This window comes from Eublepharis macularius, chromosome 10, assembly GCF_028583425.1.
Source record: "Eublepharis macularius isolate TG4126 chromosome 10, MPM_Emac_v1.0, whole genome shotgun sequence".
Taxonomy (NCBI): Eukaryota; Metazoa; Chordata; class Lepidosauria; order Squamata; family Eublepharidae; genus Eublepharis; species Eublepharis macularius.
Window position 1 is genome coordinate 64,217,455 of NC_072799.1, and position 17,901 is coordinate 64,235,355.

The 17,901-nt window shown below is 40.8% G+C and overlaps 1 protein-coding gene across 2 annotated transcripts in view; it reads right to left on the reverse strand.

Annotated features, from left to right (window-relative positions):
• The window catches only part of MARCHF1 (membrane associated ring-CH-type finger 1), a 201,956-nt gene that overhangs the window by 27,835 nt on the left and 156,220 nt on the right, over nucleotides 1–17,901 (reverse strand). For both annotated transcript variants that reach the window (XM_054990186.1, XM_054990187.1), the window contains one exon: nucleotides 11,565–11,745. In XM_054990186.1, coding sequence (XP_054846161.1) covers nucleotides 11,565–11,745 — 181 coding nt within the window. The remainder of the gene's footprint in view (nucleotides 1–11,564; nucleotides 11,746–17,901) is intronic.

A 17,901-nucleotide genomic window follows, 5' to 3' on the forward strand; every position in this document is an offset into this window, starting at 1 on the left:
ACCCACCTCACAGGGTGTTTTATTGGGAGGGATAATAATAACATACTTTGTAAACCGCTCTGCGTGGGTGTTAAGTTGCCCTGAAGGGCGGTATATAAATCGAACGTTGTTGTTATTATTATATTTACAGCTGAAGACTGGTGTGATTTAGGACCTCACAATCTAGAAATCTCTGTGTGTCTGCCCTTCTGTAGCTGATTTATTGAGGCTATGGGTATACAAACTCTGCTAAATAAGTGAAAGTAGGCTGGATTGGGACCATACCATAGGGGGGAGAAGGCAATTCAGTCTCCCTTTGTGCCATTTTCCTGACTCCTGGGGATTTTGCTCCTCTGTCAAGCTATATGTCTAGCCCATCCTGATGTCTGACTCTCATAATGTCAGGCCTAAGCAGTAAAGCAAATATCAGTGCAATGTGATAAATGTGTACTGAAAAGGACGGGGTTCTCATTCAGGCTTTAGTAACAACTGTATGTTAGCCTCCGCAAGTCTTTCTATTCCATATGACGGGCCTTGCATTGGACCTACTGTAAAAGGTCAAAGTCTTGCTTCTGCCTTTGAGGAGTGGTTTTACTTCAGAAGGCATTCTTGAGTTATACCAGCATTGCATAACTCTGTCTTGGCAAGACAAGAAAATTAAGTTAAAACTTTAATGTAATTGCAGAACCTCATCATTGATTCATGGTATCCAGATACAAAGTTGTGTAACTCCTTACCAGAAGGCTTGTCTTGTGACTTTAAGATCACCCACAAAACAAAAGGTCAAGATGACCACTGCTTATGAACTACTGAAACCCATTCTTAAGCACTTAGAAAAAAAACTGGAGCCATCAGGGCAATTAATCTCCCCTTTCTGAGTTATAATAATGAATGATGGATGCCCATCATTCTGTGGTAACACTGAATATCCTAACTTGGTGGGGAGGGGGGCGGTCTTTGTACCAGGCTCACCCACTATTGGTAACTGTGGTTTGTAGCTATGAAATCAGAAAGAGAATAAATCTTGGCCCACTCCAAAGGGGAATTGTTCTGTGTAGCTAAATGAAATTGGGTTGCACCCTTTTCCTCTTGTGATCTGGATTTCTGTTGCACAGTCATAAATCACTTTGAATCCTGAAATAAAAACAAGACGTTTCCTTCTACAATAGTTATTCACAATGATACAGATCAGAATTTGGTGGTGCAATTTGCATGTAGAAATCAGTTGCTGACCATGTTTCCTGGCTATAGTTAAACAATTTTTAGATTTAGCATTTGTGTTAATAGCCATGTAGGCTCCGTCTTAAGAAGTTATGTTTGCTGTGTGGGAAGTGCTGCAGTGTTTCTTTGTGTAGTCTGAGTAAAATGGGAAGCTCCAAGCTACATGGAAAGAAGCCATGCTACTCCTAATCCAATACTACCACTATGCCACATCAGCTGTCCTGTAGATCTACTGTTAGACCTACATCCTAAATGCAGTTTCATTTCCCTAAGACTGATTCATCCCTTTTGGTGGCAGATAGATCACACATACACATGTATGTGCTTAGGACTGGGTTGTACACTGTACTCACGGAATGGCAGACAGGGCCTCTCCATTAGGGAGAAGTACAAACCAGCGCTAAGCTATTGTATCTGGATTCTGCATTAGATGGCAATACAGTAGACTCTCACCATTTGTAAGGAATCTGTTCCTAGATCACTAAGGGCAAAATGTATGACTACTGGAAGGCAGAGGTTTCCTGTCTCTCAGTACCAAAAAAACCAAACAATATAGTGATTATTATGATGGCATGGAGGGAGCAAAAGCAGACAGCAAATGAATGGTAGTGTGAGTCAAGAATCCACAAATGGTGAGGGTCTACTTTAATCATCAGTTTATCATTTAAAAATATAATTGACTGCTCAGTATGAAAAGCCCTTGTTTCTGCACAGCATTACAACTGGACATAAATGCTATAGAATTAGTTTTAAAAGCTTTAATATACACATTTCCTCTAGGGCACAAATTTGTTCTCTATAATGACATGATAGCCAATAAAGAAAAAATAATAGCTCGGTGCCTTTGTGCATACTGGTGAAGTATTTGACCTAATATATTACTTGGAATGACAGTGATTTAAAGTATACCATATCAGAGGCACAGTTTACTACTGGAAAGAAAACACTGCAGCTAGTTGCCTTGACAACACACCATCGCTGTCCTGAAAATTAAAGGAAACATAGGTCTCTCAGTTATGGTCAGGACTACAAACCATTCACCAAATTAGGTTAAAAGAAAAATAATCCTAGAGCAAATTAGAGTTAGCTATCCTAAACAATATTAGGCATCACTTGTTATGATACTGGGTACAAAACTGATAAGAAAGCTGAGTGATTTATAGTAGCTCGAACTAATAGGAAGAAAGCAACAGCAATAATACAACATGGTACCAATTGCTCAAAAATGTTCTCTTCCTCTTAGGAAGCCGTGCAGGTCACTTGAGGTTCTGAGGGGAGCCTGAAGTGCTAGGTAGAAGAGGAGTGGCTTCTAATAGGATTCTAGTTTGATTTCTCTACAGAATCTCCCATAGTTCTCCCTGCAGGGAATAATGCTTTCAAGAGCCAACACTGCACAACATGGTTTTAAATAATGAGAGTAAATAAGAATGATCAAAGTGAAGCTATGTTTTAAAACAAGACATCAATACCATTCAACAAGCCAGTTCCCCTGTAGCTCCCAATTACCAAGACCAAATTTCCTCTGGTAATACTGAATTCTAAAGCATTTACCCCAAATAAAATGCTTTTCTTATTTATCTACTGCCTCAGTATTTGTAACCTCAGGGGATTATCACCTAAAACACAGCCAATGCAGCAAAATATAAAGCAAACTATACAATGCTCAAAATTGGGCAAGCTTTCCCAGAGAAAAATATGAAAAATCCAATTCATTTCAAGAGCACTGAAGTATGATTAGGGTTGCCAGTCTCCCCTGCTTTCAGCCTCCTCCTCCTCCTCCTGCCACCACTCACCCTGCCTGTGGGAAAAGGCATGGGAACAGGCCTCCTGGGGCACATTCCTAGTGAGGCGCAACAGCATCATTGCCAGGAGTGACGTCATCATGCAGACCCATAGGGAGGATAAGGGAACCTGGCAACCCTTGCTTAATCCTCCATGACTTTTATATAGTGCTTTTCTACATGGAAGAGTACTCTAAAGGGCTTGCACAAAATAATTATAAAGCATAAAAAGTTTTTTAAAATTTTAAAAAAATTATTCCATAAAAACACAATGACAGTCTTACAGAGTAGATTACCATACTACCTTATACAGATCTTACTTGTTAAATTGGCAAAATATAATTAAAGTAACGATGATTATGAAATGAATAAGGAGAGCCTTCATTCTTTAAAAGTTTTTCCAATACCAGAAGCCACTTATTCAGAAAATTGGACTCTGACATAGGATACTCATATGACCACTTAACATCTGCTACTTTGTCAAAGACTATATAATCCCACAGGCACATATACCACTCCTTTATCTCTGGTAACTAGGGGTGTGCACTCCAAAAATATTCGGGTTTCCCGCTTCGGATTTACACGAAGCAGGTTCAGATATTTGAATCACTTCAGAATGCTCCATAAAGATTCAGAGCATTCCAAAGTGATTCACGGGGTTGGGCTTTCTCCCAGCACCCCCACCCACCCCCACCCACTTAGCTCCCCCTATTCCCTCCAACCCACTTACCTGGCCAGTCGGGGAAGGCCAGAACCACCGCCTCCTCTGCCACTGCTGCCTCCTCTGGGCCCACAGGGCTGCAGGGAGGGCTAGAGCCACCACCACTGCGCCACCTCCTCTGGGCCCGCAGCAGCCACAGGGTGGCCAGGAAGGTGAGATCTGGCAGCGCGTGGCACTACAGGGCAGTGGGGAAGACCTTTTCGGCCTCCTCCATTGTCACGCAGGCCCGCAGGGCGGTGGAGAAGGCCGGAGCTGCCTCCTCCGGCTCTTCTTGCCCCTCAAATGGTCATCACGGCAGCCATTTGAGGGGCAGGAAGGGCCTTTTCTGGCTCCTCTGCCACCATGCAGCCTCACAGGGCAGCCGGGAAGACCAGATCTGGCAACAAGGAAGGCCGGAGCCACCGCTGCCATGCCGCCCTGCTGCCTCCGTGGCTGCAGTGGCCTGTTGGGCAGCCGGCTGCCTTGCAAGCATCAGGGCCATGGTAAGTGGGGGGGGTGAGGGTTGGGGGCTGGGGTGGAATGTTTAAAGGGCCCTGCTGTTTGCAAGCGGCAGGGCCAAGTTAAGTGGGGGGGGTGAAGGTGGGGGCTGGGGCTGGGGGTTGAGGTGGGATTTTTAATGGGCCCTGCCACTTGCAAGCGGCAGGAAAGGAGCCCTTTAAACTTCAGCTGTCAGGCGGGGGAATCCCCCCGAAGCTTCCTGAAGCAACCTGAATGCTTCGGGGAAGCTTTGATTCAGGATTTCCGGGGCATGCTGGCCCTGATTTGGAAATGCCAAATCTTTACAGATCGGGTCCGATTCGGGTATTTTACCCGAATTGAAAACGTGAAGCACACACTCCTACTGGTAACTGAGTTGCCTTTCAATGCTACTAATAGTAGTGTTAAAATCTCACTTATGATACAGTCAATACTGTTGAATGTTTTGCTGGACTTAGCCATTCCAGATATACGGAAAAACTTAATTATAAAGCATAAAAGTAGCACAAAAACATACTAGTGGAATACATACTAAAGCAAACAACTAGCAGCACAAAAAGTACAAGAACCAAACTCAATGAAAGTAGACAATTGGACATCTCAGGGAAGGGCATTCTACAGCCAGGGACACTACAGAGCATGCTTTTCTACTGGCTGAAAGCAATCTAGAATCTAGTATCTAACTGCATGGAGAAAAAAAATGCCCTGTCCCTTTAATATAGGCTTAATGAGATGTTATTTACCTCCATGCCATGAAAAGCTTCAGCTGCCCATTTTCACACATTAAACCTCTATTAAAGGGGAAAGACATTTTTCTCAGCAACTCGAGCAATTTATGATCCAAAAGAGCGGGCAGAAGGTATAAATGTGCAACACCAAAACCACTTCCAGTTGCCTAATCTTAGTTAAGAAATTGGAAATACCAAATTTGCAATGGTCAAGACAGGGAATTTGTGTGATGATTGATAAACATAACAAATCATGCATCCTGTTCACAAGCACTGAGACGCCTTGGGTAACATTTCATTCTTCCTTATGAAGGGATGTAACTTTTAAAATAGGAATTAACTTATTTCTGAGAAGCTGGAAATGGAAGTGTCAGAAGAGTAGCCATGAGACAGGCAAGAGTGCTGAACAGAAAGTGTACAGATATTCCCCAGACTGCTAGATGCTGCAGAAATATCAAGGAGGCAGTTTTCAATTCTAATGGCCTAGCCATCACAAAGTATGTAGAGTAATTGTACATCCAAAAGTGATAAACATCCTTCAGGCAACCTATGTTTCTTAATTCAGTAATTTAAGAAGAATACACATAGTTACTACAATGGAAAGACCTCGCCTAAAATCTCTTCTCCATTTCAAAACATAACCACTTCAAAGAAATAGTAAAAGATGAATCAATGCGGAAAAATGTATTTAAGAGATTACAAATATTAGAATCCAAGTATCTTTAAATTAAAAAAAAACCCAGTGCAGTCCTAAATTCACTGAAGTCAATGGGCTTTGAAGGGTATTGTAGTGTTTGTGTGTACTAATGTGGGGTTTTTAACTATTGGTTACTGTTGGGTTTAAATGCAGGCTTCTGAAGTATGAATGGGGGGATGGGTGAATAGAGAATGCTGTGACTGGATGGTAGCTGTACCTTAGGGGGCAGACTGAACTGCAGTTTTTAATCGGAGTGCTGAGAAAGAGTATCCATTCTGTCAAGTTTAGTGAATCTGTGTCTTCTGAGAAATTCAGGCAAACTGTGTGCACTCCTGGGTCAGCCTGTTTGTATCACAGAGATAGGTTATTCTATTTAGGCCAGGCACAGGCTTGCCATCCCTCTGTTGAGGGCAGGAGAATCTCCGCTCTCATAAGCCACCCCCAGCTCCTCTCACCTGGCTGGCAGGGGGGAAGGCATGCAGGGGGGAAGAAGGGCGTGCACGTGCTCCCCTGTCCCACTGAACTGGCTTTCATGCATGTGGCATTTCCACCCTTGTGCTGGAAAATGATGTCATTTTCTGACATGAAGGAAAAGCCGTAGGGTGCACTGAAGCCAAAACCCGCCTGTTTATACGTAGGCTTCAGTGCACCTGACATTTCAGTTGAAGCCTCCAAATGGGCAATTTTTGGCTTCAGCGCACCCCACGGCATGCCACAAAATGACATCATTTTCCAGCACAAGGGAGGAAATGTCAGGCGCACTGAAGCCAGTTTAGCAGGCTAGGGGAATGTGGGAGGTAAGTACCCTCCCACAGGCTTTGCCCTCTGGGGCCCCGGCAACCCTAGTTAGGCAACCTGTGTGTAACCCTCAGGCTAACCCTAGTTAGCCTGTGAGGGAACCTATGCCCATGTGGATGAGAGGAGTGTTTATTCTGTTAGTGAAGATCTTAAGAAGATAAAACTATTTTGAAACCACCAAGCTTATGAACCCATTCTGGAACCAATATGCTTATCAATACTGCGCAACCATCATGCTTATATACTTATAAATTCTACTTCTTATTAAGCAAAACGCCTCATTCATCTGAAATACAGGATCCTTTCTTACTTTACAGTCACACTTACATGCTGATCGTTCTTTCATACTACCATCTATAAATAAGCCTTCCTATAATACCAGCTTAACTGAAGAGATTTAAGGTGAAAGTCTTTAGTCGCAGAAAAACCTTTTGGGAACAGTGAGGGAGCCACGGAAGCAGCAATATAATAGTCACACACAGGGGAAAAATGCCACAGGTAGGGTTAGCAGTGGGATTCAAACCCCAAAGGGAAGGTGTCCTTGAGATATAAGCCCAGGTAAAGTAGAGAGCATCTGAAGCCCTGTGTGTGGGGAGAAAAAAGCAGTATTGGTTATGACCAGGGTCCTCCTCAGGGAAAAGTTGTAGGTAATGCAAGGAGGAGTTGTAATAAGGGTCCAAGACAAGCTTTAAAACAAAATCACTACAGCTGCAATTCCATTTAGGATTGTGCTGAAAAACAATTAAATATGCAATTTAGTCAAGATAAGCGACATTGGGGAAATTTCCACTTGAAGATATGTGTATAAACACAGCCCAGTTTAAATTGATGCGCTCCTCCATTACATATGGATGGAATGGCATGTTATTCCTCTTCATGTTTTTACAGTGTTCACGCTTCAGATAGTGGATTAAATATCCACGAACGACAGCTTTCACAGTATCAAAAATCCAGTTCTTTTAAAAGGGCAAATCGATTTGTCTTATGGGTGCTGAGAAATACCCAGATGGATATAGGTCAATAAAAAGGATGAGTGTGAAATTTTGATTCTCTGCACAGCATTGCAAGGTATATGATGGAAATGAAAATGCAACTATGATCAAGGCATTAATAAAGGCATTTAAGAGAAAATGATAAAAAACTGAACCAGGGCTTTTGGTTGCATGTATTTATATACATTAGCAGTGCAATTGTGTATACAGTTAAACCAGTCTAAACCAACTGATTGCACTCATCCATACCGGTGCACAGGATCGCATTACAAGCCTCTTAATCCATATATATACATCACAGCAACCAAATGATGATCAGGTGATAAATGTTCATTCAATACTGTGTGCCAGCTATATTTTGGCTGGCACAGGCCTTAAATACCACAGTACAATGCTCATTTACATCAGCTGGCTTGACTGTCCCACTGTTCGACTCAGACACAGCTGTTACATAATTATTAAATTCAGATTTACCTTATAATGGATTGATGCTTTGAACTGTGTTGAAACTAACAGAGACAGGTACATGTCGTTGGCTGCAGCATACAAGCTAAAAATTCACATTTCTTTTTTATTTTCTATCAATCATGTTAAAATATTTTCCTTTTAAAGCAATACTGTTCTGGGATAACAAAGGTAGACAGGTTGGTAACAAGCTGAGCTTAGGTTCAATGTAATTACCAGCTGTAAGGAAGTAGTGCTGGAAATGTTACAAGAATGTTTTGATAAAGTAAATTATAGCAGAGACAACTTCAATCATTTGGAGACAAGAGGTGCTATCAGAAGGCACAAAGATATATTTTTTCAGTTTTACCTGCAAGTACCTAGAATTTGCTCTTTGTATCACAAAACAGCACAGTAATAATATGTTTGCAGGGATACAGATTTTTTTCCTTTTTAAAACTCTTTATAGACTTTAACACTATTAAGTGGAAAATAAATTTTAAAGTGCAAATAATCAACAAGACTAAACTTGCAGAAGTTCTGAGCAGGAATTGAATGAATATAATGCTTAGACAACTGTATTCCATGCTCTTGGATCAAGACTGTTGACATTGCCCAGGTGTGGAAATGTTTGTTCTCTTTGTTTTAACAAGATTTAAGTTGGTTGCTAATGATTTAAGCCTTATTCATTGGATCAGGATTTGAGTATAACTGTTCTGAATTGGCAACAAACTTTCATGTGGGGTTCAGCTTCAGATGCATTTTTCAGAAGACAAGAGATTGGACTTTTGTGTTCTGCACTGGTCTCTGAGTATTGTAGACTAGGTGATATCCGCAGTTATGCAATCCTACAGAACGAAGTGTTGTTTTCAAATAACTGTGGCTATTTCAATGTATATCTTGTCCATATGTGCTGATAAACAGTAAAATGTACATCCAGTCTGAACAATATTCAATGGGTTGAGCATGCATCAACAAAGATAAAGTTACTTAGAGTCTCTCTACATGAGACATCTTACATGGAGACTGCAATGATTTTAAGTAAATGCTCGTATGTGTCTTTAAATGCTTGGTGTGGTATAGATGAAGAGTGGGTGTGAAAGAGAGGGATGAGTGAGTGATATGATTGGTTGATGACTGAGATTGTGGGCGGAGTGAATGAAGTTTTAGACAGAGTGGAGAGAAAAGATTCAGTCAGGGCAAGAGAGGAAAGCTGTGTGCTGCCTGAGTATTTTTAAGCAGTTCTGAGAGAAATATGACCTATATGGAAACCTGAACTGTGTGTTTGTGAAAGAACATTCAGTCAGGGAAAAGCGGGCAAACTGTGTGTGCACCTGAAAAAAGGTCCTACTTGCAATTGAGAGAGAAATTAATATCAAAAGCAGGCAAACTGTGTGTGAAGCCTGACAGAAGATTTGTGTGACTGGGTTTAAGTAAAGTAACTTTAAGAATTGATAACTACTCTTTTGAAACCATCAAGTTTTAGAAATAATACAAAACCGATACGCTTCTTATAAAAATAAAAGTTTACTTTGTTTTTTTTAATATCTCAGAGAATCTGTCATTCCTATATCCCATCCCTTTCCTCAGAGCCATAGTACCACAAAAAAGCATGACCCTTGGGCACGTTACTAAAAAGAGAAATTTAAGTTATTCTGGAATTTAGTTCCTGGTGGTAGCAATCTACCAAGAGAGGGCAAGAATAAAAGGCTTAAAGACCAAATCTACCCAAGAGAAAGAAAGGGGTCGTAACAAGTGGTGGCAGAGGTAGGATATAAAAAAACAAGTGTAGGGAGACGCAATATTAGCCAGGAAATGTACTTTTAAAAGACAGAGTTGAAGGCTCTATCAACTTCACCTATCTAAGTGAGGGTAGTTTAAAAGACACAGCCCGTGGAGAATCCCTCCTCAGAGGGTTTGTTAATTTCCCAGGAGAAATTGACAGCCTTCTGGAGGCAAAGATGAAATTAACAAACTCTGAGGTTGTGTGGCCAAAATCGCATTCTGTAGCTCTTCTGCAATTCCACAGGTGACTGGGAGTTAAGAGAAGCTAAAAGAAGTGACATAGAAATAGTAGACTGAAAAGAAGGGACCTAATGGAATGATGCCAGGAGTGAAGAATCGGGAAGGATCCAAAGAGAAATCAGATCTGAAGAATGCTCACATATCTAATGGTAAGAGGGATTGTTGGCAGAATAAGTGCACAGTCAAAGGAAGTTAGAGAGATGGGGATTGTGGGCCAACATACCCAGAATGGTTGATGGTGGTCAAATGTAGGTGAGGCAGGATGCTGTGATTTTCTCAGCAACCTGTTCAGCAAAAAAAGTACCTAGTTTGATTAAATTAGATGGTGAACTGATCAGGGATATGTTTGGATTGCACTGAAGAACTCAAACAGGTAGTGAACACTAAGTTTGCAGCTGCCTGTTGGTCAAAAACTAACAACTAACTGGAGGATCAGCTGGGAGTTGTGTTCTTATTCACCCAGCCTGCTCAGCAAAACAGTGAAGTTGCAAAAGGGCTCTCTCCCCCTGCCACAAATTGGGCAGGGACAGATGCAATGCTTTTAATTTCTTTACTGCAAAAGAGAGAGGAGAAAGAACTGGTCTCCCTCCCTTTCTCTGTGGCCCAAGCTACAGAAAAGGGAAATTAGCTGGGCTTATGACCCACCCCCCCAATTTGTCCATCTCAGCAAGTCTGAGAGGAAGCAACATTTCCAGAATGGCAGATTAGAAAAACCCAATTTCTAGCAGATTAGCTAGGAGTTGGCTCAATCCCTTCCCCCCTGCAAAGTTGCTAGATACAGAGCAAAATTTCTTCAGCAGATCAAAAGCTGCCTCCTAGTTGATTCCTCATCAGCTGGGAATCGGCTTCTAATGGCTACAAGTAGTCTGTTCCTGTCAATACACATGAACAGGTTGCAAACAGCCTGTTGATTTATTGTCTGCCAGATCACCACTGGCAAATGGGAGGAGAGCTGAACTGGCAGGTGTTCGAGCTTATTTCTACACACTGTAGATTCAACAGCAGTGGATCTGTCAAATATCTTGATTAGATACATACTGAGAACAGCAACCAGAGAAAGACTTTTTTCATACATATATCTACATATATCTTACATATATCTTACAAGGATGATGGCTTCACCTTTGGGATGCCCGCCTGCTTGTAGCTTGCTAAGTACCTTAGGTCTTTCCTCTTGACCCAGCCTTTTAATTGAAAAATTCCATCTTTTTAATTAGTCCTTACAGCTTGCTTCAAGCCTGAGACCTGTCTTATGGATACCACTTTTAAAAAATGCTTTAATGACTCTGGCAGGCTGGTTTGAATACTGTTGTTTTTAAGGTTTTATTGTATTGTTTCTTTGTGAGTTGCCTCAAATTGGTCTCTGGATAAGCAATAAACTCATTTTCTTAACCAATACAGATTATCAGTCATCATGTTGATAAGAACTGTGTAATTGCAAGTATCATGTTAGGAAGCCCTGCAGTTTAAAAACTGCAAAAGCATACGCATGCCAAATACAGATTTCAGCTGAGGAAAGAAAAGTAAAATAAAAAGTGGGTATAATGTTGCTAAACTGGTCAGCAGATGTCAACCCGCCCAGGCAAACCAAACTGTAAGTATCGAATGCAATAGTAAATAGTGTAAACTAAGATGGAAATGTAAAAGCATCTTCAGCTATGGCAGTCCACAACTGGATATATTTAATGCCTTGTGCCATACCTTTCGAAGAGGTTTGAGCTTGGTCTCCATTATAAAGTCATACTTGCAGAGTTCACAGCAGCGTGTGTCTGAGCTCTTAATCCACTGATGCAGACAGGCCTGATGAACAAAACGTAGGGTCCCTGTGCAGCGACACGGTGTGATGAGGGGGCTTTCGTCATCTCCCTCACAGTGACAGATCCTGACAGGAAGGATAGCAATAGCAAGTGAGCAAATTTAAAGCTTATTTGCACTGTCTTTCATACTAAGAACTGACATTCAATATCAATAAGCTGGAAGCATATGACCTTTTGGATTAGATTCTAGAAGCATACTTCTTTTTTCCGGTATGTCATTTAACTTGCAGTGTGTCCATTTTTAGAACTGATCAGAGATGGAACAGTAGGCACAATATGAGTATTCTCCACAACCATCCATGGTAAAGGTACTGAGTTCCACTTTTTTCATACCTTAGTACTATTCTGTATAGCAAAGTTATTAATAGTATGTAAGTATATATTCATGACAAGTACTTTCAACTGTTAAACTCTTTTAAGTGCCAATAGTATATTCTATGCTGCAATTCCACAAAAGAGATCTAAGACTTAGGAGAAACTAAAGGAAGTAGCACAGAGGCAGTAGACTGAAAAGAAGGCACCTAATGGAATGATCGCAGAAGTGTAGAATCATGAAGGGTCCAAGGAGAAAGTGGATCCGAAGAAATCTCATATATCTAGCGGTAAGAGAGATTGTTGGCAGAATAAGTGGACAGTCAAAGGAAGTTAGAGAGCTGGGGACTGTGGGTCAAGGTATCCAGAATGGCTGATTTGGTGGTCAAATGCAGGTGAGATAGGGATGCTGTGAATTTCTCAGCAACCTGCTGAAATAAATTGCATTTAAAGGTTTGTAAAGAACTGGATCATGTCCACCATTCCTAATTAAACTGCACACTCCTAATACTATAAACGAGTAAACTTGTAACCTACACACAATTGGCTTAGGATATAACTCTGGCACTTCTCCTTAGGGTTGCCAGACCTGCACTTGGCAATGCCAGGGATTTGGGGAGACATGGGGATGAAGAAAGGGAACATCACACAATTCAGTGATGTCACTTCCACATGAAGACCCAGAAATGATGCCACTGTTTGACAGTCTAAGAATTTCCCAAGACTCTGTGGTAAAGACTACAGAGATTGGGGGAATTTCTAGAGTGTCATGGATATGGCAACTAAGTGATATCATCACATCTGCAATGCCACCCTCCCATTTGAAAAGACAGCGAGGGTGGGAGGATAAACTTGTTAAGCCTAGCCTGTGTGCCAACTTTTCTGAGAAGTAAACGTCTGGAGAAGTAAGCATTTGTCATTTTAAACACTTGGCTCCTTATGACTAGTACTAGATCAGTATATATGCCCTAAAAGGCTGAGTACAAACTTGTTCTTAGCAGTTAATGGGAAATAGTGTTCCTGTGCATGTGAACTTCTTTTTCTACTCTTAATCATCTTTTAAGATGATTTTTATGATCTTTTGCCTGCTTTTTAAAAATCTCCCCTCATCAAATAAACAAACAGTAAAAACAAGCATTTAAAGTTCTATACATTAATAAGTGACAAGTGAGGGACCCCCAGAGACTTAGGAGAGGGCATCTCATTTTCTCCTCCCCCTTTATATCCTTTCCCCCTTCCTGAAAGTCCAAATAGCCTCTCCCTTTTCCTTGCTTCCTTCTCTCCTTTCCACACACCAGCCAACTTATCTCTATCTTCAGCTTCCCTTCCTTCCTTCCCCCAGCAGCCTCTCTCCCAAGCTGCACAATGCCACCAGAGCTGACCCCATTTGCACTGGGGAGGGACACCTGCAAGGGGCTACTTGTGGGGGCCACTTTCTCCTATAACTCCTCCCCACACTGTTTTTTCCTCCTCTTAACAAGTACCGTTATCCTCAACGTCCCCTATTTCCTTGTCTCCTTTACACCCACCAACTTTTATTTAAGTTACTAACTTAAAGCTATATTTAATATTTATTTACTTCATTTATATCCTGCCTTTCTCCACAATAGGGACCCCAAGCAGCTTACATCATTTTCCTCTCCTATTTTTTATCATCAAAGCAACTCTGTGAGGCAGGTTAGGCTGAGTGAGGCAGGTTAAGCAGAGTGGTGATTGGTATGTGGATCTCCCAGATCTAGTTTGAAACTATAAACACAACAACCACACTGGCTTTTGTGGTATGGCTGCTGTTAAACAGTAGCAAGCAGTCAGGCCTGGGTGAGTCATGTAAGTCAGGTAGTAGTAGTAAGTTGCCCAATGGTTGCTGTTGACCCTGGCCCCAACAAGTCGTTCCTCAAAGGCCAAAATAGCCCTGCCCCCTCCCTTTTACTGACAGAACTCAACCCTGGACACTGGCTATAAACTGTTATGGTTGCCTAGCAACAGCCACTGAGGGCATCTGTTTCTGAAAGTTACATGCGCTCCTTTTATCATTTTAGAGTTTTTTAGCCTCCCAATGCATTTTTTTAAAATTTCAGATTTTTCTACAAATCTGAGATGTTCTTTAGGTTGTTGAAAGACCCATCTTGTCTGTTCACTACTCCAGTCTCTGGATTTAATTATCATCATATTTGGTTGGGTTTACTATTAGAATATGCAAGTGGGGGAATCACAAGATCTTGCAGGAGGTATCTTGTTTCCCCCTTCCCTATGATTTCATCTTTCCTTTCACCGAAAGCTCCCATAGACTTTCTTCTTTTTCTTCTTCCTTCTCACCTACTACATTTATCTGCTCCCCTCTGTCTTCAACTTTCCCTCCTCCTCTGCCCTGGCAGCCTCTGTTATGGCCCATTGTGTGGTGCCAGTTACCAAGTCAGGCCCAGTTTCATGGTAGGACATATGAGGGGGGGCAATAAAGATTAAAAATAAATGAGTTCTCACATGACCTGAGCAAACTCAACTATTCCCCAGCTTTGGCATTACCAAAGAACAATAAATCAAATCCTATCCTTTATAAATATCTTTAAAAAAACCCTGAAAGTTTGGCTGACATAATCATGCCTTCTTCCAAAGATCCAATTCTTTAAGGTCAACTTTATGCTTCTATGTGGGAAACAGTGTGAAACACATTAATAGATTATCACATCAATCTATATGCGAGATTCATTCTATTTCCTACATAAAAGTGCTTTCTGTGTAGGAAATGTGTGACAACGAGCCCCGAGTAAAAAAGTAAAACAGTAGCCATTAGCAAAATACAAACATTCCTAGCAGCTAATTAACTTTTGTGAGTGTCATTATGATTTTGCCAGTGTGTCAATGGTAATTTCTAAGCTCGTACCCCTTGCCAGTTTAGATAAAACTTTTATATCAGTGTAAAACATTACATGAAGAGAGCAACATCATTTTCTTTTTAAATTAAAGCCATTTCCCAAAGGGAAAATACAGTGCTTTGTTCATTCTAATTCTGGCTATATATTATTTATTTTACAGACTGCACTATTTAAGCCATTTAGAATTTAGTCAAATAAACTGGGGACCCAGGAGTCCTTTTCAACCACTGTCAGAAATGTTTTAAACTATTTTAAAAGCTAAATATCACCCTAATACTCCACTGGGACGGACAAATAAAACGGTGCAACCACTTTGAGCAGAACACAACGATTCTTCACTAGAAACACTTAGCACAAAATACTGACTGAATTATAAATTACAAACATGTAATGAGAATACAGAATACTGTGGCAGTAAAATTAATGTCCAGAGGAAATGTTTATGGAAACCACTTTAAACATGTTAAGTGTTCTTGTATTCTATTTATTTTGGCTGTGTTGTAATTTGTTTACTCAGAAAAGATTGGTTGAGTATGATGGGATTTTCTGAAGGACAGATAATTAAAGTGTAAGCATGGCTCAATAGGGAAAATTGAGAGGAAGGGTGGATTTATAACTGATGATTTGTGCCTTCATGACTAGGTCCCACCATTACCAAAGATCTGTAACTTAAGCCTTGGAAAAATAGACACAGAAATGCCCTCTCACACAGGTAAAAATCAGACATGTAAGTTTATCACTTCATATCACCTCCTGTGTTATGAGAAGTGCTATAAGTACAGACACTACTTTAAGGGCAGGAAAAAGAAGAGTGAGCAAAGAGGAATGCACTGTACCAACATCTATCTTGTGTCAAAAGAAGCATTGTACTGGTATGTCCTTCTAAGTGACAGGAACAATGAACTACACTCAGGTTTAGTAACACCCCTCACTTTCCAACACAGAATTGTAAGCTGGAAAAGAAGTAGTGGGACCATAATAGGGGCTAACTGAATTCCCATGAGCTGCAAAAAAGTTATCAAGCAGTGTATGGCACAATGAAGGAAAGGAAACACATCCTCTAGTGAAAGTTACTTTTATAGCTACAAAAACAGGAAACTGCCTGAATGCTTAATTTTAAACTTGGTTTCACTGGCTCATACTTCAAAATAGTTTTCAGATGGAGGTATCAAACCCTATAACCTAAGCTTCCTAAATTACACTAGTTCTTCTCTGCAGGCTGGGTAGAGGGAATGCTTCTGAGTATGTGCAACAGTGTGGTTTGTTCTCAGAAAATAAGAAGTTCTGTCCAGCTTAGCTAAGGAGCAGAGCCTTTGATCCAGAAGGCAGTATCTCAAGCAGACCTCTGGTCTAAGACTATAGTGACTAAACTGAAAATCATCTGCTCTTGCCCTTTCTCTCACACATTTTTATCCCACCCCTTTCCTCAAGTAGTACTCCCCTTCTCCATTTTATTTTCACAGCAGTCCCAATCTAACACTAACCTATGGTATAAATTAAAAACATGGCAATGTATTTTTAAAAGGAAATTTCTGGACTTATCATCAAGAGGAAGGAACGAACGAACGAAGGATGGCCAAATTTCTACACAGCAATAACCACAGTATTTTTGGTTCATGAACATTGCTACACTGGAACTTCACAAATTGTAAATGCACAAGATTTACAAATTTCAGTGCTCTAATTCCTGTTATTTGACTAATGAACACAGGAAGGCCAAAAATCTGGGGTATGTAAGTTTCAAGAATAAAACAACAGATTCAAGCAGTGATATGGAAAAGATAGAGAATAGTTCGTTCCAAAAGGCAGAGAATAGTTTGTTTCCTTCCAAATGTATTTTATTTATTCATTTATGGGGTCCCAAATGGCCCAAAGCCATCCAGCAGAGTGCGAGGGTTCAAGCATTCTAACCACTATATCACCCTGGCTCTAAACAGCACAGCCCCAAACAACTTCCTGCCTAGTTTCTAACACCACCATCCTTGATGTAGCATTTTAGCCTTACACAATCAATCAATTTTCATAAGAAGCATGGCTATATTCAAAAGTCTACCATCTTGCTATTGTAATATATGAAGGCCTGGCTGAAAGTGACATTCCTCTGACATTCCTCCTCTGGACTTACTCTAGAACAGTAAGTCTGCACAATACCAGGCCAAAATGGCAAACTGAGGTGGCAAAGATACTAACAGAATCCTGAAACTGCTCTAGTCCTCTAGCACTAGGATTATACATCCCATGAACACTCAGCTGCTAAAAGTCAAACAGGCTCTATAAGTCAAAGCCAGTCTTTGCTCTGACTGCCAGCATCTGGCCAGATGAACTCCAAGTACCCAGCTTGAACTATCTAGGCAGTGACACAGATTCTGTTTAATTCAGCTCTGTAGCCTCAGCAGTGGTTCTCAGACTTTTTGAAGTGGGATCCACTTCAAAATTTACTTTAGTTTCCAGGACCTCCTGGCCCCACAACTCACCTGGGAGAGAGTCGTGATTCAATTATGTGTCCAAATCCACAGTTTGAGAACCACTGCATGGCCTCTGGGAGTTCAAGTATAATGTCCAAGTAAGCCACCTGCAATGGCCTGATCCTGGCATTTCTATTTCATCTTTTGTTGTAGTAGCAGCACTGCTAAAAAGTAAGTGGTAAATGATCTGGAGGCAATTCCCCAATCACCACTTACCAGTATAATATGTAACTGTTGACGAGGCACAATAGTTAAGCGATGAAGTATTCAAATAGGGTAACAGTGCAGCCAGCATTTTCACATGTGTGTCGATTACTTAATTGGCCAGCTCTATTCAAACACAGCAGAATCAGGAGCAAATAGAAGCAGTGGCACCATTACGAAGCCTGTATTTTTAATCTTCTTGCTTGGTCTCTTGACACTTCATTGTTGTTGTTGTTTTAAGTATGCACTCTTTCTGACTTGGTATGCAAGTTAAATCATATAGCATTCAAATGAGGCTATGTTGTATAAGTTCTCTTCTCTTTTCTTAATGAATATTTTATTGCAATTCTTCTTCTTTTCAAAGGAA